The sequence below is a fragment of the Peromyscus eremicus genome, chromosome 5, assembly GCF_949786415.1.
Source record: "Peromyscus eremicus chromosome 5, PerEre_H2_v1, whole genome shotgun sequence".
Lineage (NCBI taxonomy): Eukaryota > Metazoa > Chordata > Mammalia > Rodentia > Cricetidae > Peromyscus > Peromyscus eremicus.
The window spans coordinates 78650647-78671938 of NC_081420.1; the positions used below are offsets into that span (position 1 = coordinate 78650647).

A 21292-nucleotide genomic window follows, 5' to 3' on the forward strand; every position below is an offset into this window, starting at 1 on the left:
TATTACAGTGCGTGTACACACACACACACACACACACACACACACACACACACACACACCATGGACATAACAATAAATAAGAATATTTTACAAGAAGAAGAGAGGTATAAGTTGGCATGCTGTTCTGCCTCTCCATGGAATTCCCTGGAATGTTATGAAATGGCTAAAAGGACTTCTGTAGTCCAATCTTGGAACCCCCAATCTCTGTTGCTATAAAAAATACATTTTTCTTTAAAATTTAGTCTCTGGTATTTTATTATAGCAACACAGACTTTTTTGCTATTAAAGCTCAGCCTATCAAAAGCTATGCTGGGCAGTCAGCAAGCTAGAAAGACTACTTGCAATCCTTAGAATGTTAGCATAACCAATGGCCATACTCTGGCAGAGTCTTCAATTGGAAGAGCAACAAAGAACACCCTAGTCTAGGTCCCTCGTCACTCAAAGGAGAAAACTGAAGTCCGGATGAGTGAAGGGAGCTTTGATCCCTTGCTGAGAATATTGCCTCCTCCTGTGGCACCCACCCAGTGGCTGAAGTGCATGCTGTCTTTGTGGAGCAAATCTCAGGTTCTGATCTCTCACTCTAGGATTTTAGCTTCATAGGCACAGCCTGCTCCTGTTCTGGGGAGCCCTCCAGAGATGACCACTCAGACACAATTCATAGCCAACTGAAAGTCTTTATTACAGCTGGCTGAGACTATACCCAGGTATTTGGGACCCAAGTGTAGCCCCGAGTTTTTAGGGTAAGGGGTTTTTAAAGGCAAAACTCACATCTTGGTATTTTAGTCTGCAATTGCAGAGGCGGGTTTTGCTTAATCAAACAGTTTAATAAAAGCTGAGCTATGTGGGTGGGTGTAGGGGTAGGTCTGCACAAGCAGGCAGTTTAACAGAAGTTAAGTTTGCTGGAGCATCTTGATCTCAGGTTCCTAGAACAGTGTTGGATAATTTTCCATGACATTGTACATCAAAGACCTCAAATTTCTAGGTAAACCTAAAATGGTCTCAGCAAGAATACAAGATGAAGGGACCTCTGCACCGTACTGAGGAAAGGGTTAGTGGGCTCTGTATGACTGTCTTCACACCCACTCAGACTTTTTGGTTCTCAGGTGAGGGGCGCTGCCCGAGGTAGCCAGCCTACCAGGAGCCCGAGGCTGGCTTGCCGAACAGTGCCCGGCCAGGTGGCTCTGGGTGACCAAGGGGAGTTCACCTGACTGAGAGTGTTTGCCCCCTAGGTCCAGAGAAGACTCTCTGTGGGATCTGAACTCACGCTCTGTGTGAGCCACAGCTAACCTGTCGCCAGCTGAGGAAGTGGCCTCACTATCATCTTGGTCTGAATGCCCCGCCCGCCCTGACACACTGGCCTGACCAACGTGGCTGTCGCCGGCCTGCCCTGCTGTCCACACCCTGGGGAACTCAGGCACACCCTGCTCCTCCTGCCCGCCCCCACGGTCCACTTGACCCTGGCTCTGACAGCCCTGGGGGTCCTGTAAGAGACCAGGGGGAAGTGTGGGGACTTCGCAGACCGGTCTGGCCTTGCCCTTCACCCCCTGCGTGGTCCTCCCTGTCCTCCTCAGGCTGCAAAGCAGGTCAGCCAAACTGAGTAAGAAGGACAGCGCGCTCACAGCCCACACGAACAGCATCAGGAGGGACTTCTCCGTGGGCCGCGACACGTAGCAGTCCACAGCCCCTGAGCAGGGCACGCGCGAGCAAGAAACTCGGTTGGGCACAAAGAAGCCGAAGAGCAAATAATGCAGGGAAGCCAGCCCAGCTTCGAGCAGCGTGCGCAGCAGCAGGTGCACCAGGTAGGCAGCAGACAGGTCTGGCACCCGGGGCCTGCAGGCTCCCTCCGCAGCCAGCTTCGCGCTGCGGTGCAGGGCGTAGGCTCCAAAGACTGCAGAAGGCAGGAGCAGCACCAGGCTCTGCACCAGCCAGAACCGCAGCGGCGACACTGGAGAGAAGAGGTCGTAGCAGACGTTGGCACATCCTGGCTGCAGGGTGTTGCAAACAAACCTCTCCTGTTCGTCTTGGTAGATAGGGGACCCTGCCAAGACCACCACCAGCATCCTCAGCAGGACCGCCACGACCAGCCAGAGCATGCCTAGGCGAGAACAAGTGTCCAAGGATCAGTGTCCAAGGTGCAGCAGGCTGCCTCCACACAGCAGCTTAACTACTACACCCTGGGAAGTCAGTAGCACTCAGAGCAATAGCGGCAACTATTTTACACACACGCACGCACGCACGCACGCACGCACACACGCACGCACGCACGCACACCTGCAGTAGCAAGGATCGAAAACAGAACCTGTTGCATGCATGCTATGCTAGGAAAGTACTCTACCACTGAGCCCCACCACTCCTTTAGGGTGATTACTTCCTAAGCCTTTGCTGTACCAGGAACAGCCCTGAAATTATTTGTAAGATATTTCCAGTGAGCAGATCTGTAAAGTGCATCACGGCTAACGATGCCTTTGCATGGCCTGGACTGAAAGATCCAGAGAGCATTTTGGCTGAGCAAATCTATGATGTGATTCGATCTCATTTTTCTTAGGGACTAAGCTTTTTAAAGGACCTTAGCATATTGCCTTCATGTGCTGAGCAAGCCAAAGCGGGTAATTTCACTGTCTCCCTTATTTATGACCCCAGCCTATAGGGTCCCTATCATCATAGGGCTGTAGCTACTGTGACTCTGGGTGCTTGAAATTAAATTTCTTTAAGAATGCTCCTTTTTCTCCTATTTCTAGATTCCTTTCCCCTTAGCCCAGTCACTGTATTAATGACATTAACAAAAACTGTGCACAAAGAGAAGAAAAAAGAAACAACCCTATCATTTATAAAGGCAGCCAAGCTCAGAAAGAAGCACCAGTAGGTGATGAAGTCATGGATTCAACCTTTCAGTACCAGGTTTATTTATTCAAATTCTACAAAATAAGAGTGAAAAAAAAAAACTATCAACCTGACATCAGGCAAATCTTAACCTTTTCTCCACCCTCTTTTCAGATGCCCAAGCCTCTCTGAAACTGACTCATTTGGATCAATCTCAGGTATCTTTACTATTAGCTTGTTAAAAGAATAGCTAGGGCTGTATATGGTTATGCAAGACTGCAACCCAGCACTTGGAAAGCTCAAGGCCAGCCTGAGCTATATAGCAAACTGGGGAGAGAATGAATATGTCACTAGGGGCAGGGGACATAGCTCACCTTGCCTCAATGTATCAGCACCTCATGACTGAGGCCCCGAGCTCTATCCCCAAGACTATAAACAACTAAATTAAACTTGGGGTCTTTGTTAGAGTGCTTAAGATAAATTAGTCATAGTTATAACATAATCTTCAGAGATAAAACGTAAAAGGTAGATGAGGAGACACAACAGAAGCATTACTTTCTCATTTATTCCACCCAATTCTGCCTTCAAATTCAGAACCCAAATGCTGAGAAAACAGACCTTGTCTGAGACCAATGCTGCCCCCACCCCCCACATACACATCCTCCCATGTTGATAGGCGCACGGTATGACCCCAGTGAAGTTTGTCAGGGTTCCCACACCACCACGATACAGCCTTTCTTTTGGGAGTGGGTCAGACACACTAAATTGGGATAAACTTTTGAAAAGGACTCAATTTGAATATGGCAATGAAACCAGAACAAGATTTGGGGTTCCCCCCAAGACTCACCCACAATGGTCATGTTGCAGTTTAAGGTGATAATGAGGAACCCCAACAAGTCCAAGTTCTCCATGCTTGCAGAAAGCCACAGGCCTAGGCTGCTGGAGGGTTGAGAGGTCTGTGTACCCCAAGGATGTTTAAAAAAAATCAATAATTTTTTTCTACATCAGACTTCAAGGTGAGTGCCAAGCTGTGGAAATAAAGATGTGCTCCCAGGCCTGGCAGCACAGGCCTCCTGTCTCCACACTGAGACAGCCCTAAGCTGCTTGCCAGTGAGACACTCCAGACAACTGTGGAGCTCGGAAGCAGGAGTCGTCTCTCTGTGTGGCTATTCTTACCCTCCCAGGACATTCCAGGCTGGTAGCTGTGCTTACATGTCTCCATCAGAAGAGCTAGGCACTTTGGGATGGAATGGAAACAGCTACTTTTAACCCAAGAAAGAAAACTTCTATTAATTAGCCAATGAACTTTTTCTGTATGGGAGCTTGGAAGATGGCTCAGTTGGTAAAACATTTCCTGCATGAGCATGAGGACCTGAGCGCAAACCCCAGCACCCACATAAAATGCCAAGCATGGTGGTGCATGCTTTTAATCTAAGTGTGCAGACACGAGCTCACTGGCCGACACGACTCACTGAATTGGTGAGCCCCACATCCTAATAAGAGATGCTGCCTCAAAAATCAAGGTGAACAGCACCTGAGTATGACACTCAAGGTTGATGTCTGTGGTAGTTTGGCTGGTACTAGCCCCCACAGGCTTGTAGGTTTTAAATATTTGGTCCCTGGTTGGTGGAACCGTTTGGGAAGGATTAGGCAGTGTGGTCTTGTTGGAGGAGGTGTGTCACTGGGGGTAAGCTTTGAGGTTTCAAAAGTCTTTTCCATCCCCCATTAGTTCTCTGTCTCTGCCTCCTCCTTCTGGATCAGAATGTAAGCTCTCAGCTATGACTCCAGCTCCTTGCCTGCCTGCCTGCCTGCTGCCATGCTTCTTGACATGATGGTCATAGACTCTAACCCTCTGGAACTGTGAGCCCCCAGTTAAATACCTTCTTTTATAAGTTTCCTTAGTCATAGTGTTTCATCATGACAATAAGAAAGACAATGTCTGACATCCATATGCATACACACATGTGCACGCATTTGTACATACATGGCCCTTATGTACACATGAACACACAAAACCATTTCCTCCTTCAAAACATGTCCACAGCCACTTGTGAAGGAAGTCCTAAAATGTTCATTTTGCCCTTTCTACAGAGCATAACCATCACCACCACTACCCCATAGCCCACAAAGATCTTGACCTTATTGCTAATTCCTGCATCACTGAGGTAAGCACAGACCTGCACCTCAGTGTGGATGCCAGGTCTAGACTATGACTTGGGAAGTCTTCATTGACAAAACTCCAGCAGGCCCCTACCTGCCAGAGAAGTCACTGTATCTCTCCCCACAGCCTCATCCTGAAATGAGAAGACTCAGGTTATATATATATATATCATATGTATTATATAGATATAGATATATAGTCCCACAGTGCAAGTACCAAGGAAACAAGAATGTCTTTTTGTCCACACAGGCTGCTCTTGATGGTGTTTTTAAAATAGAAAAACCCCAAAAATAATTATTGAGATTTTCTGTGGGACAGAGCTGAGGTTCCAGCTCCCCAGAGAGCAAAAATGCCTCTAGTTGTGGAGAGAAAAAAAGACAGTGAGGACAGACATGGACTTGGACAGACATGGACTTGGAGGAGAAAAAAGCAAAAGGGTGGAGGGTGGATGAGAGGCGGGCTGGCTGCTTAGAAGGCAGTACAGAAGGAGGAACTGTGGCAGGGTGTTTTAAGGTGTGTTACTTTTGTTTACGTTGCATTTGTTTAACTCTGTGAAGCTGTGTTACTGTGCCTGTCTAAAACACCTGATGGTCTAATAAAAAAAAAACTGGCCGATAGCAAGGCAGGAGAAAGGATAGGCGGGACTGGCAGGCAGAGAGAATATGTAGAGGGAGAAATCTGGGAGGAGAAGAAAGCTAGTAGCCAGAGAAGGAGGAGGACATCGGGGGCAGCCACCCAGCTACACAGCCAGCCATGGAAGCAGGAGTAAGAGTAAGATTTACTAAAGAAAGAGAACGGAAAAGCCCAGAGGCAAAAGGTAGACGGGATAAGTTAAGTTAAGGAAAGCTGGCTAGAAACTAAGCCAAAATAAGGCTGGGCATTCATAAGTATGAATACGTCTCCATGAGTGATTTACTGGGGAGCTGCGTGGTGGGCCCCACCCCCCACCCCCAAAAGAGCAAAAAAAAAAAAAAAACAACCAACAACAAGAAACGGCTGAGAAGCCAGGAAGCAGCCTGAGAGGGCCCTTCCATCAAGACCTCGTGATGCTTGACAGTTTAACTACGTTTTTCACGCCCCCAATCACATTTTCACAGGATAGCTGCTTTGAGAAGATGATACATTTTTCACATCTGTGATTTGAGGATAATGAATCTCAATTAAGGGCCAAGAATAAGAGATAATATAAATAAGTTTCTAGAATATTATTTGGCCTATAGGAGGCTCTTAAAAAATAAATGCAGTCATTAGATCATAATGGAATAAAACCAAACATCAACAGCCAGAAAAAAACTACAGAAAAATACCCAAACACAAAGAAACTGAGCAAATCACTTTTGAATCACCAGTGGGTTACTGAATAAATGGGGAGTGAAATTTAAAAATGGACAAATTTATAGTAGTTATGGCCTCTACAGTTGCCACGAACATTGACTTTATGAATGGGGACTGCTTGAGGGAAATGTGGGGCTCTGGATTAGCCAGCTTCCATTTACAGTAACAGATACCCAACATAACACTGAAGGGAAGGTTTCTAACACATGGTCTCCATCCATGGTCACCTGGTCCTCTTGCTTGGGGCCAGTAGTAGCATAAGAGCATAAGATTTCACAGCGGGAGCATGTGGTAGCCAAGAAGCAGAGAAAGAGGGAAACAAGAGTCCAAGATTTCACTATCACCCCAAGCATACCCTCAATGACCTAACTTCCTCCCACTAGACTCCATCTCCTAAAAGTTCTATTATCTGCCAATAGCACCATAGACAAGTAACCAAGCCAATAACACTTGGGTGAGTCCTTGAGGGAATTCCAGGTTAAACTAAAGCTGGTTCCTGTTAACCCCTGGTTGTAACATTTCTTCCACCAAAATGTTTTGTGTGTGTTTTATTGGCACACACACACACACACACACACACACACACACACATCTTTTATATGTTTAATAGATATTGTTAGTTCACTTACATAAACTCATGGCCCATCGTACTAATACTCCTCCATGAATGAAGATGAGCTGACACCTATCCCTACCCTGGGAGGCTCATCACATGCTTCTCATGTCCTGAATGATGCAGGGTTTCTCTAGTGACAGGATATTTCACAGCCTGGTTGTGTATGACCTGAGAACCCAAGACACAAGACACTCACAGTCATCAAAGATCTGGTCAACTGGGGCTGGTTCATCAGCTAAGAGCCCCTTTCAGAGAACCTGAATTAGGCTCTCAGCACCCACATTCTCGTTCACAATCAGTTGTTAATTCCAGTTTCAGGGATCCAGAGATCCAATGCCACTTTCTGGCCTTTGTGGGGATAGACATACACATGGCGCACATACATACACGCAGAAATAGTCATACACATAAAATAAAAATAAATAAATCTTTAAAAAGTTCATACAGTATATTGTGATCATATTCCCCCCCCCACCAGAGCCTCTCCACCACCCTAACCATCCAACTTTGTTCTTCGTCTTTCTCTCTTAAAAAGAGAAAGACGGAAAATGAAAAGCAAAAGACAAAAAAAAAATCAAAACAGACAAACTCTAAAAACGAAAATCAACAAGACAAAACATACCCAAAAAAGTGCACGAAAGTATGAAATCTGTTTGGTGTTGACCAAGTGCTCCTGGCATGAGGCTTATCGTAGGATGCAGTTGATTGACCTAGTGACACTTTATTGAGAAAGTTCATTGATTAAACATCCCATTTAAGGCAGAGAGATCCAAAGTCTCTAAGTATCTGCACCCTGTCCAGTTGTGAATCTCTTTGTTAATTATCACCTACTTTGAGAAGAATCTTCTCTGACAACAGTTGAGTGACGCTCTGGTCTGTGGATATAGCAGTATGTCCTTTGGAGTCATTTGTTGCTATATTCCTTTAGAAGAACAGTAGGTTTTCCCCAATCCCATAACGTCTAGCCCCGGGTTCTGGCCATTTTAACAGTGTCAGGTAAGGGTTCCATATCATGGAGTGGGCCTTAAATTCAATCAGCACCTCTCTCTCTCTCTCTCTCTCTCTCTCTCTCTCTCTCTCTCTCTCTCTCTCTCTCTCTGTATGTATGTTACCGAGTATTCAGCCTAGGGCCTCCAACTTCCCTCATATCCCCTCAACATGCCCCCTCCCACGTCTTCACATCTTTTTGGTTTTTTGTGTGGTTTTTTTTTTTTTTTTTTTTTTTTTGGAGAATGTACTTAAGTCCAGTAGTGCTTCCCACTCACGGGTGTGGGGCCATCCACTAGAGCATGGGAAACCCACCAGTGGCCAAATTCTCAAAAGCCACTTTACTGACTGAGCTCCAGCTCCAGCTTTAACGGTGAGGTTTTATTAAAAGGCAGTAGCCAAGGCAGTGGCTGGCCATCAAACAGTAGGATGAATAACAGGATGAAATTGGCGGGGCTTCCGGGTGAGGAGGTCTGAGTTCCGACTGCTTGCTGGTGTTTCACCTCAAGAAACGCCGCACACTCGAATTTCCTCCCACATCTTCACGACTTTGTGGAGCAGGCATCATATTCTCTATTTAAAAAAAAAAAAAAAAAAAAAAAAAAAAAAAAAAAAAAACCATTCATTCTCAATGTATTGAGGCCCTGCGAAAATCTTGGCCTGTCTTGGTAATACAAACAAGAAAAAAATGGGTAGGTTTCTGAGATGGGCATGATGGTACATTCCTGTAAACACAGTAACGCAGTACTCAGAAAGAGGCAGAAGGATTGCGGGGGTGGGGTGGGAAGAAGGAAAGGAGGAGGAGGAGGGAGAGAGAAAGAGAAAGAAAGAGAGAGAGAGAGAGAGAGAGAGAGAGAGAGAGAGAGAGAGAGAGAGAGAGAGAGAGAGAACAGTTTTCTGCTAGGCAGTAAGTTGGTCTAGCACAGAAGTGAAGGAGCCATTTCAGTGCAACAGCAACAGCGTGCTGCTCCCAAAGTATAGCTTCATGGTAACTAGGGAGGAGCCTCCACCCAGGTAACTGAGGGTTAAGGAAGTAGCCTAGCTCCTCTAATGTCTATGGCAGCAGACACCCCACTACACACATGATCCTCAACCCCCCACCTCCCCATTGTGTAGCAATTTCCTCTGCATTGAAACACTCCTTCTTGGAGGAAGGAGGCAGGCGCCCATGACTCAGGAAGCTCAGAAAACTATGAGACTCAGAATATACATTACCTGTCCTGTGGTCTTTCTTGGTTTCCTTTTTTATGTCTGTAGCCAAGATTTTCAGGAGGTCTCTCGCAATCAAATCTGATCTTCATTAATTTTGAAGAGAACCATAACCTTTTGTTTTCTGTGGAAACAATGGTATAACCTCTCCCATAACGCAACATATTTTTTACTTCCATTTTGAAGTTAAGACATTCTTGCCGGGTGGTGGTGGCGCACACCTTTAATCCCAGCACTCGGGAGGCAGAGCCAGGCGGATCTCTGTGAGTTCGAGGCCAGCCTGGGCTACCAAGTGAGTCCCAGGAAAGGCGCAAAGCTACACAGAGAAACCCTGTCTCGAAAAAAAAAAAAAAAAAAAAAAAGACATTCTTAAAATATATAGGTTGGTTCAGTTTAGCAGTTTCCATAATCCAATGTCTTTCAGTAGCTGTTGTTTTTTGTACATTAGCATTTTAAAAATTCAAAGTCAACAAAACACCATACAGAATCCAGACACCCTGTACTTCCTAACTTTTCATAGCTTACTCTTTTTATATTACTTTATTCTTTCTTTGAAGACTTTATTATGTTTAAACTATTTTTTCTATGACTGTCTATACCCATTTTCTTTTCTTTCTTTGGCATCTAAGCACATTTTTAGACATTCCGCACCTTTTTAGAGGTTTTCCGTGTCTGAACCTGGCTTTATTAAGTGCCTGCAGCGTTCTCTGACCACGTGAGACAAACTGGCTCAGCTTAGTGCATGGTGCCAGTGCATCCCTCTGGCAGCTGGCTCCAGCCCACGGGCAGCCATGCCTCTGTACACCGCTTAGCACCAGCCCACCTGAGAGACTTCAAGACTTAGGAAGGCACATCTGGCTCCTTGTCCAGAACTTTTCTTAGCTTCCCCAGGCCCTGTGTTTGGATATTTGCACCCCACCACGGGTGCCATATGTAGTAGGACTTTCTCACTGGGACTGCCAGCTCACAAATAATGACACAGAGACTTATTATTAATTATGAAAGCTTGGCCATTAGCTTAGGCTTGTCCTACTAGCTCTTATAACTTAAATTAGCCTGTCTCTATTAATCTACATTCTGTCACATATCGTGATTACCTCTGCTCTGGTCCATGTGTCCAACTTCTCCAGAGTCTCCTGGTATCTCCCTGGTGTAATCCACATGCCTAGATTCCTCCTCCTCTTCCTCTCTCTCCCTGGAAATCCCACCTATCTTTCCTGCCTAGCTATTGGTCATTCAGTTCTTTATCAAACCCATCACAGTGACATACATCTTCACACAGTGCACAAATATCCTACAACAAGCAGTAATTAGAAATAAAAAAAAAGCCCTGGGCCAGATAGATGCAGAGTAGAATTCTATCACATCTTCCAAGAAGTAATAACAATACTCCTCAAATTATTCCATAAAATGGAAAAGGAAGGAACTCTTCCAAAATTCTTTTTATGGCACTAGTATTATCCTGATGCTGAAACTAGATAAAGACCCAATAAAAATTATATTATAGGCCATTCTCTGCTGAACACAGATGCAGAAATTCTCAATAAAACACATGCAAACTGAATTCAAGAGCATATCAAAAAGATTATCCACCATGTTCACATCAGTTTCATCCCAGAAAAATAAAAATTATCTACAACTTATGTAGACCAATAAATATATTCCACCACATTAACAGACTCAAGCTCAGAAACTACATGATCATTTGTAGATGCAGAAAAAAAAGTTTTGTTAAAATCCAGCATCCTTTCATGATAAAATTCCAGGAGAATTTAGGAATATGGGAAATATAATTCATCACAATAAAGGCAATATATAACAAGACTATAACCAACATCTTATCAAATGATGAAAAACTGGAAGAGGAAAAATGAAGGGGAAGATAGTATGTCAACTCTCTCCATTCCTGGCAGCATAGTGCGTGAAACGTTACCTAGATCAGTATAACACGTGAAGGAGACATACGGGATACAAATAGGAAAGGGAGAAGTAAAGGTACTGTTATTTGCAGACGATATGATTCTACATATAAAATACCTTAAAGGCTCCACCAGAAAACTCCTACAACTAATAAATGCATTCTGTAAAATAGCAGTAAAAAAAATTAACACACAAAAACCAATAACCAGCTTATATACCAACAAACACCAAATCAAAAAAAAAAATCTGGGAAACAATCTCATTTACAATAGTGTCGAAAATCTTGTAGTAAATTTAACTAAAGAAGTGAAATACTTGTATTATAACTTTAAGACACTGAAGAGAGAACTTGGATAAGATATCCAAAGGTGGAAAGATCTCCCATGCTCATGGACTGGTAGGCATAATATTGTGAAAATTGCTATCCTACCGAAATCAATCTACATATTCAACACAATTTCCATCAAAATTCCTAAGCAACTCTTCACAGAATTGAAAGAAAAATCTTAAATTTTAAATGGAAGTGCACACACAGACAGACCAACAGACAGACAGGCAGACAGACACACACACACACACACACACACACACACACACACACACACACACACTAGCCAAAGCGATCCTGAACAATAAAAGAACTGCTGGAGACATCACTATCACTGATTTCAAGTCGTACTTCAGAGCTGTAGTAATGAGAACAGCACACTGCCACACAAACAGGCACTTGACCAATGGAATCTAATTCAGGACCCAGATATGAGCACGCTCTCCTACAGGCAACTGGTTTTGACAAAGAGGCCAAAAGTACACACTGGAGGTCAGCATCTTTAACAAATGGTGCTAGTCATGTAGCTATATGTAGAAGGATACAATTAGATCCTTATTTCTCACCTTGCACAACTCAACATCAATTGGATCAAGCAAGGCCTTCAACATAACACTTGGTACCCTGAATCTTTTTAAGAGTAGAAAGTAGGAGATAGGTTTCAACACGTAGGCACAGAAAAGGATTTTCTGAACAGGACTCTGGCAGTGCAGTCATTAATAACAACTGACAAATGAGACCATGGAAATATACAAAGCTTCTGTACAGCAAAGGACACCATCACGTGAGTGAAGAGATGCTTTACAGAATTGGGGGTGGGGAAGCCTTTATCAGCTATACAAGAGACAGAGGACTAGCATCTGGAATACACAAAGAACTCAAAAAAGAAAAAGAAAGAAGCGTCAAGGGCAGAAAATATAAACTATTAAAAATGCAGCAAAAAACTAAACAGGAAGCTCTCAAAAGATAAAAGAAAAATGGTAAGAAATATTTTTCTAAATGTTTAGGAATGAGGGAAATGCAAACCAAACGATTTTGAGATTTCCTCTTACCCCAGTCAGAATGGCTAAGATAAAAAAAAAAAATGCTGGCATAGATGTGGTAAAAAGAAAACAGTTATTTGTTGCTGACTGGAATGCAAACTGGTACAGTCACTACGGCAACCATTCTGAGGGTTCCTCAACAAACTAAAAATACGTCTACCAAGAGATCCAGCTATACCACTCTTGGACCTGTACATAAAGGACTTTATATTCGTCTACAGAGATACTTGCTCATCCATTGTTGCTTTATTCACAGTAGCCAGGAAATTGAAGCAACCTAGATGTTTATTAACTGATGAACTGATAATGAAAATGTTGTATATTTACACAATGGGATATTCAACTGTTAAGAAAAATGAAAGTATGAAATTTTCAGGCAAATGGATGAAGCCGGATACAATCATGCTGAGTGAGGTAACCTTGACTCAGAAAAACATATACTACATGTTTGGCCTCGTGAGTGAATGCAGATATGTGTGTCTCATTTGGAATGCTCATACAGGTCAGGAAGCTAGTAAGGGGCCAGAGCAGGGGTTGGGGCTTTCAAGGGAAGGACAATAGAATGCAGTGGTATAGAGGAAAGAGTAAATGGAAGAGGAAGTGTTAAGTGGGGTGGGGGATGGGGGGCAGGGCAGTGGAGGAGGGAAATGGAAGAATAACTAACATAAAAGGTTTTTTTTAAAAGCCACCTGGGAACCAACTACTGTAGAAACATTCTAACACACATGCACACACATATATATAAAGAGTTCAAATGAAGCTATCTAATAATGAGGAACAACATCCCTACTACCTATGACAGGCTACCAAATAAAAACCCCAGGACTAGGAATGGGTGACCTCCTGGTGAGTAGTTGGCCTTTAGATGCCCATAGGTCTCTAAACATTACAGGCTATTATCATTGCATTGGTTACCCTTTAAAGCTTTCCAATAGGACTCTGTTGCTGAAGAGACCATGTTCTTGAGTCACAGTTCATGGAGAGATCAAGCTAGTACTGATTTAGACTCTTCCCTAATGGCTACCTTTCATAAAGTTGGCAGATGCTACCCACACTACTAGAGCAGAAAAGTAATCATCAATCTTTTACTCAGCTGTGAACCCTCTAAAATAATGATTGGCCTGGCCAGATACACCACTGGTGTAATAGCAGCACAAATATCATGGAGTAGTCGACCACTTTCTAATTGGACTTAAGGTCCACTCCTCAAAATGGAACCCAAACATGGGACAGTTATAGAGGCCAAGAGCCTGAGTGGCTGGATAGGTCATAGGGCCTCTAAGAGCGCCTACTATTTTCTCTGCTGAATGGATATAGCATCAAACCACATCCTTGTTACTTATTGTTATAGCCATATATTGGTGCATCTCTTAACCCTTGCTAGAGAAACTTCTTTTTGCAATAGATGCTGATTAACATAGAGACCCACACTGGGCAATGGGCCAAGAATAAGAACCTGCAGTGTACTCAGCCCTAAAGGGGACATCTATATCACACACTCTCCAAGGCTCAGGTGTCAGCACAGAGGAGGGGTAGAAAGGGTGTAAGAGTCAGAGGCCATAGATGAGTACAAAAAATCAGTTTCCTGGACACAACAGGGCGTCGGCACGTGTGTTCTCACAGTGGTTGTGATAGCCATGCACAAGCTGAAGCCAGGCCAAATCTCAACATGGAGTGGGGAGGTGGGTACAAAGTCCCACCCCTATCTGAGGTGCTATTGGTAACTGATAGCTGCTGGGACATGGAGCATTAGTTTTCTTCAAGATTGTGACCTCTGGTAGACAGATGCTCCAGCGTATGCCCTACATCAAAGAGTATTTGAGCAGCACAAATTGAACTGTGGAGTTTTGTTTTGTTTTCATTAAGGACACAAAGTTGGGTGTGTAGCGAGGTGGGGGAGGATCCAGGAGTTGGGGGTGGGCATGAACATGATCAAAATACATTGTATGAAATTCTCAAAGAATCAAAATAGTATTTAAAATAAACATAAACAAGAAACTAACAACAACAATGAAGAAAACCTTCCCATTTTGTAAGCGCTAGCCCTCTAACAAGGTCCAAGAGCAAGATTCAGCCTGTCATTCTTCATGTTTACATGCTTGTATGTTCTTGTCCTAATAGGAAGGGAGACAGGGAGAGGGAGACGGAGTGAGACACACATACAGAGAGACAGAGACAGAGACTGACCAGAGAAGAAGGAGAGAAGAATCAAAGGCAGGCAGACAGGTATTGTTAGATGTGATCATAGTTACTTCAGCATTACATGAATAATTCTTGTTAAGTGGCAAAGCCAAGCCAAGTGTGACGGAGCATGCCTGTCATCTGGAGGTAAAGGAGGATGATCACTTGAGCCCAGGAGTATGAGAAATCACTATGCAGCATAATGAGACCCAGAGTTGGGAAAAAACACTGAAGATGGTTCGGTGGTCAGCATTTACCTAGGTTGCTATGCCCCCGAGCTGGATGTATCATACACCACATTGTACAAGTGACTTCATGTTCTCCATCTGTGTGATCCTGTCTGCTCTCTTCCATGAAAGGCTAGAAGGTAAGGGATGGGATTGGATCTATTTTAAAACTCACAGCTGTTAAACACAATCCTCCAAATATTAATAGACACTTTGATTTGGGACAAGTGGTTAGCCTGTGTGTCACCACCATTGAATTATTCAGAGCACAGGGCAGTGGTGTCTGGGGGGTGAGAGCAACAGTGAATTCATCCCTGACTCTGAACTACTGACAATTTGAAACCTCCTCAGGAGGTCTTGTCAATTCACATGTTTTCTCTTCAGCAGCAAAAATGGAAGGAGTCACTGCACTTATCCAGGGCAGTTGGTCTAGCCTGGGCTTCCACAGACCCCACAGTACGGCCACCATGCTCTGTTTTCTCATCAAAACAGACAGACGACAAAGCAAAAACTGCAAGTATGAGAAAACTAGGCAAGCATTTACCATAGAATGAGTGGGACTGTGGAGTTTAGTGGTGATGTGTTAGGCACATGAAGGCCCTGGGTTCCATTCCCCAGAGCCAGGAAAATGAAAGAATGAGGGTATGGTAGGTAGATAAGAACCAGATAGGGGCACCACTCCTCCTCTCTCTATCTCTGAAGGGTTGCTTGTTACTAATAATGCTATTATTGGTATTTCATCATGGTGCTAAGAATTACACCCAGGATCCCAAACAGAGTAGGCAAGCCCTCTAGCACTGAGCAGCACCCTTGCCTAATAGGATCACCTTGACATGTGTCCTAGTCAGCTGTCTATTGCTGTAATAAAGACCAAGCAGGAACCTGGAGACAGGAACTGAGGCAGAGTGATGCTTACTGGCTTTCTTCCCAAGGCTTGTTCAGCTAGCTTCTCTATACAACCCGAAACTTCCTGCCTGGGGGTAGGGGGTGAGGGGGCTGCTCACAGTGGGCTGAGCCCTCACACACCAATCATTAATCAAGAAAATGCCCTACAGTGCCCTACAGATTTGCCCACAGGCAGTCTTTTTCATTATTATTTTTTTTTTTACTTATTTTTATTTTTTTGAGACAGGGTCTCTCTGTGTAGTACCAGCTGTCCTCGTCTACTAACTCTGTAGACTAGGCTGGCCTTGAACTCAGAGATCTGCCTGCCTTTGACTCCTGAGTTCTGGGATTAAAGGCGAGTACCACCACCACCCAGCCACCTACAGGCAGTCTTATAGAAACATTTCTCAATTGAGTTTTCTTCTTCCCAGATGACTGTAGCTTGTATCAAATTGGCAAAAAAACTGAGCAGCACATGGAAGACAATGGTCTGGGTAGGTGTAGGGGACAGGACACAGACAAATGGTCTGTTCCCTTCACAGAGCTTAGCCTTTCATTATGGAAGAAATAGTAAGTCTAAACAAGTTGGTAAAAGGGGGCTGGAAAGATGGCTCAGTGGTTAAGAGCACTGGCTGGCTAGTCTTCCAGAGGACACCCAGGTTTGATTCCCAGGACCCACAGAGCGGCTAACAACTGTCTGTAACTCTAGTTCCAGGGGATTTGATGCCTTCTTCTGGCTTCCCTGAGCATCAGATACACATGTAGTGCACATACATCCTTGCTGGCAAAACACTTATACACATAAGATAAAAATAAATAAGTCTCATTGTTTTCTTTAAAAAAAAATGGGTTGTTAGGTTAAAATGATGAAGCTAGGAACATTAGGAATAAGAGATAAAGGGGCATGTAGCTGGTTATGAGATAGCCACACTGGCCAGATAAGAGGAAGGACAGAGCTCTGGGCCAATCAGTTGGGACTGGCAGGCTCTCACTCCAGAAAGGCCCCTTCCCTAAAGAACGTATGCCCAGCACTGCTACCCTTTCTGATCACCTTGCTTCTAAAACAGCTAATTGTAACAGACTAGATTGTAAGAATAGCTTCTAAAAAGCCTCCATCTATCTCAGAAAGGAGACCACCACGTGGGCAAGGAGCTGGAGATGAAGTAACCAAGAAAGACTTGCTCCCCCACATGGCAAACTTCAAGCTGGTCATATAAATATGAGAGGCAAGAGAGCTTAATCCAATTAATAGTTAGCAGACCCCACCAAGCTCTAAGTCCAGCAACACAGGCAAAGTCAGCAAGGGGCAATGCTGCTCAGGGTTAATAGCCAGCAGATAGTCAAATTCATCAGCTAACAAAGCAGAAGTCAGAGGCGAACAGAGTGGGTTTAACCACACACCTAATGATAGCAGCAGCATATGAACAACTTGTGGCCATTTTCTTAGCTAGACCAGAAAAGCATGTACAGAGTATATGACCCCTTATTGGATCAGTTTTTGACATGCACTAGAAATGACCTCAGTCTTTGTCTAGCTCCTGCTGTAAATCCCATGAAAACCCCTCCCAGCCCCTGGGCTTTCTCCCGCTTTGCCTTAATTTTTTCTAAATAGAGCTTGCTGGTGCTCTGCTTGCTCCTACCAAAGTCAAAGAGTCACTATCTCTGGTTGACTTTAGGTGACCAGTGAGTGTCCTGTACTCAGTTATGCCCATATGGCTGCTGTTCTCAAAGACCTGCAGAGTGATATACATCTGCATCACCAACTTAACAGAAGAATTGGGGACTTGAACATGGGAAAGCTATGGGTTCAGCTTCTGCTAAAGTTTGTGCTTCAGCTATTCCCAAAGGTCTATATGGTAAAGGTCTGGTCCACAGGTGGGACCCAGTGAATGGAAGTCATTTTAGTGGGAACATGCCCCCACAGGGATCTGGCCAGTGCTGCCACTGTAGCCATCCCCACCTCCTGTTGTAGAATATTAGTTTAAGTTGTGTTACATTTGTTTATGCTGTGGAACATTGGTTTAATCATGCAAAATGTGTTGCATTCCTTAATGTTGCATTTGTTTAACTCTGTGAAGCTGTGTTACTTTGCCTGTCTAAAACACCTGATGGTCTAATAAAGAGCTGAATGGCTAATCGTGAAGCAAGAGAAAGGATAGGTGGGGCTGGCAGGCAGAGAGAATAAATAGGAGGAGAAATCTGGGAGGAGAAGGAGAAGGAGCAAGAACAAAGGGAGGAGGACTTCAAGGGTCGGCCACCCAGCAAGTCACAGAGTAAAAGCAAAAGTAAGATGTACAGAAATAAGAAAAGGAGAAAGCCCCAGAGGCAAAAGGTAGATGAGATAATTTAAAGTTAAGAAAAGCTGGCAAGAAACAAGCCAAACTAAGACCAAGCATTTATAATGAAGAATAAGCCTCTGTGTGTGATTTATTTGGAAGCTGGGTGGTGGGCCCCCCAAAAGAGCAAAACAACCAATTATATTTTGGCATTCCATCATGGGGCTAGAATAAAAGAAAAACCTAACAACAACCTCCTCTTCCTTCTCTTTTACATTTTGCTTCCTGCTTCAGGGTTGTGAGTGGTTCTACTTCATCATATGCTCTACCCATCATGATGTGCTGTCTCTCCACATGCCCAAAGCCTCATAGCTAGAACCTCCAAAGCAGTGAGCCAAAATACAAAATAACCCTTTTTGCTTGTAAATACCCCCCTTGTGTGTGTGCCTGTGTGTGTGAGAGAGAGACAGAGAGACACACACACAGAGACAGTGAGAGAGAGCAAGCAAGCAAGGGTGCATGCGCCACGGCATAGATTTGTGGATGCTGGAAGAACCTTGGGTGTTGATCTTCACTCTCCATCTTGCTTAAGAAAAGGTCTTCCATTGTTTGCTGCTGCATATGCCAGGCCAGTGGGCAAGCCAGCTTTCCTGTCTTCACCGACCCATCTCATTGAAGGAGTGATGGGGTTGCAAACACGCACTGTCCAGATTGACATGGGTCACAGAGGCCAAAACTCAGATTCTCCTGCCCGCCCAGCCTCCGAGCCATCTCTCCAACCCACTTTCTTCTCTCTGTAAGTTGACTGTCTCCTTTGTTGTAGTGCTGGGAAGCTGACCCACATCACTTCAAACAAAACCAGTTCTGTGTGGGAGCTACAAGAGCAAGTGAGAGGTTTGGTTTGGTTTTGCTTTTTATTGCGCCCCTCCTTGATGAAGGCAATAGCTCTATTCTGAGAGAGCACGAGGATGTCACTCCACGGCAGTGTGCTCATTGTCTGGTCTGTGGTAGGCAGCATGCCAGAATGAGGGACAGAGGTGAAGAGTGTGGGTATTGCTAACAGGCGGAACACTGGACAACTTTCCATGTCCCAAAAGAACTAAGACCGAGTCAGCAACAAGAACAAACTGTGAAGCCTATGGTAGAGGCATAAGGTGAGTGTTGAGGGGAGAATGAACGTTCATGGTCCACACACTCAACTGAGTGGGCTCCATGAGGCTTGATAAGTCCCAGAAGAACATACAGGTAGGAACTTGTAAGCCAGGGACTCCACCCTAACCTATTTTCTTTAGCATATCTATTCTATTGTATATAGAAGAAGTCACTGGGCACCAGGTAGAGCCATGGAAGTTCTCCTCAACGGGAAGCTGTGTGTCCGGAAGCTGCTTTTCCTTTTTGGGACCAGCCATGGTCCACATAAGGCCAATGGGATAGCTGTGTGAATCTCTCTCGGAAAGAAATGGCATAAATCAATTCAGCACTTTGTGGCAGGCAGGCAGGCCGGCAACAGAGCCTTTGCTGGTAAGGTAGGAGTGGATCAACTCATTCTAATCTTGATACTACCTCAGGCCGTATCCTTGGGGAATATGACTGAGTGAATTTTGAAAGAATCAGAAAAGTGGGTATTTTAGAATGATTTTCCCTGAGGAATGGCCACTTTGTAATCCCACGAGGCTTAACAAGTTTAGTTAATCAGGATTTCTGTGAATCAGCCTGAGTCCTAACCAAATTGCGTATAAAAAGCATTCTCACAATGTGAGTGCAGGGATAGCTCCTTGCCAGCTTGGAGAATGAGTAAATTGTGAGTACCTGTAATTGCTCACTCATGCCTGCAAGGGGGCCTTGAAAGACAGCCCTACTTTATAAAATCTTATAATAGTCTCTACTACACCCCGACACTGAGTTCTAATGCCCTATGAATGACTACAGTACCCACACAGGCAAGGCACAGACATAACAGAGTTGCCATCACAGGTACAAGAACAAGCACTAATGTCAGTAATATCCCAGGATGGAAAACAGCCAACAAGGGTTTCATTCAAAATTTGAAAGTCAAAATTCTGCAATTTATTGTAAGACGCTTAAGGAAAAAAAATCAGGAGTTCAAGGCCAGCCTTAGCTACATAAGGAGTTTGAGGTCAACTTGAGGTATATCAGACCCTGTCTCAAAACAAACCCAAAACAACATGCCCCCCACCCCTGAAATTATAAAGTCAAATGTGGGTATGATAACATGCATAGCAAGTGCTTACCTTTATGAAAGAGAAAAGTGAAAAGCAGCCAGGTGTGGTGGTGTATGCCAGAGGCAGAGACAAGAGGATTAGGGCCATAGCAAGACCCTATCCCAGAAGAATTCTGACGACAAACAAACTACCACCACCACCAACAACAACAACGAAAGCAAGAAGAGGGAAGAAAAGGAAAGAGGAAACATTCCCTGAGGAGAATCTGTGGTATGAATGTTTGTGTCTCTCCCAAATCATAACCTCCAAAGTGATGGTACCAGGAAATGGGGCCTCCAGGAGATAGTTATGTCTTGAGAGTGGGGAGTTTATGATTGAAAATGGTCCCCTTATAAAGCAGAGCCCAGCAGTTGGAGAGATGGCTCAGTGGCTAAGAGCATGTAGCCTGGAGTTTGGTTCCCAGCACCCACATGTTGGCTCAAACTATCTGTAACTCCAGTACCAGGGAATCTGGTGCTCCTTCTTAACTCTGTGGGCACCAGGCATGTATATAGTGTACATCTATACATGCAGGCAAAACACTCATACATGTAACATAAAATAACTAAATCTAAAAAAAAAAAAAAAATTAAAGAAGGACAAGAGCTGGCTCCCTTCTTCCATCATGTGAAGACATGGTAAGAAGATGCTATGTATGACCAGAAAATGAACCTTTTTCTGGATACCAGATCTGCTGGCATCTTGACCATAGGCTTCCCAACCTTGAGAAGTGTGAACAATAAACCTGTTGTTGGTAAGCCAATTCATGTTATCTTGTTATAGCCACCCCAGTGAATTGAGAATTGGTAAGAACAGGAACTAAAATTTTAGTTCTTTATGAATTGTTTTTTACCTGCAGCCCTGTGGCTCAGCTTGAATACTAAGAACTTATGGTTAGAAAAAGAGACCCAGCTATTTTTACTTTAACATCTGTTTGCATTTTCTCCTATTTGCAAGGGAAAGCATGTTTAGGATAAGTGATCCTTTCAAGACAGATGGAATTGATAGCAAAATATATATTTTGCAGCAACTAGATTTATTTTTGTCTCCTTTTTGGATTATTTTCTTTCTGTTTTTACATT

At 44.0% G+C, this 21292-nt stretch overlaps 1 protein-coding gene and 1 long non-coding RNA gene across 2 annotated transcripts; both read right to left on the reverse strand.

Annotated features, from left to right (window-relative positions):
• Window positions 1-695: 695 nt before the first annotated feature.
• Window positions 696-5119, reverse strand: Gjd4 (gap junction protein delta 4). Its single transcript, XM_059263776.1, has 2 exons — window positions 3668-5119; window positions 696-2095 (listed from the first exon to the last, which is right to left on the reverse strand). Exons 1-2 carry the CDS (start codon window positions 3729-3731, stop codon window positions 1074-1076), a joined length of 1086 nt encoding a protein of 361 aa, XP_059119759.1. The 5' UTR covers window positions 3732-5119; the 3' UTR covers window positions 696-1073.
• Window positions 5120-8331: 3212 nt separating this feature from the next.
• On the reverse strand, window positions 8332-12505 carry LOC131911571 (uncharacterized). Its single transcript, XR_009379397.1, has 4 exons — window positions 12429-12505; window positions 10226-10422; window positions 9135-9252; window positions 8332-8492 (listed from the first exon to the last, which is right to left on the reverse strand). It is a non-coding gene; the product is annotated as an uncharacterized LOC131911571 (long non-coding RNA).
• Window positions 12506-21292: the final 8787 nt, after the last annotated feature.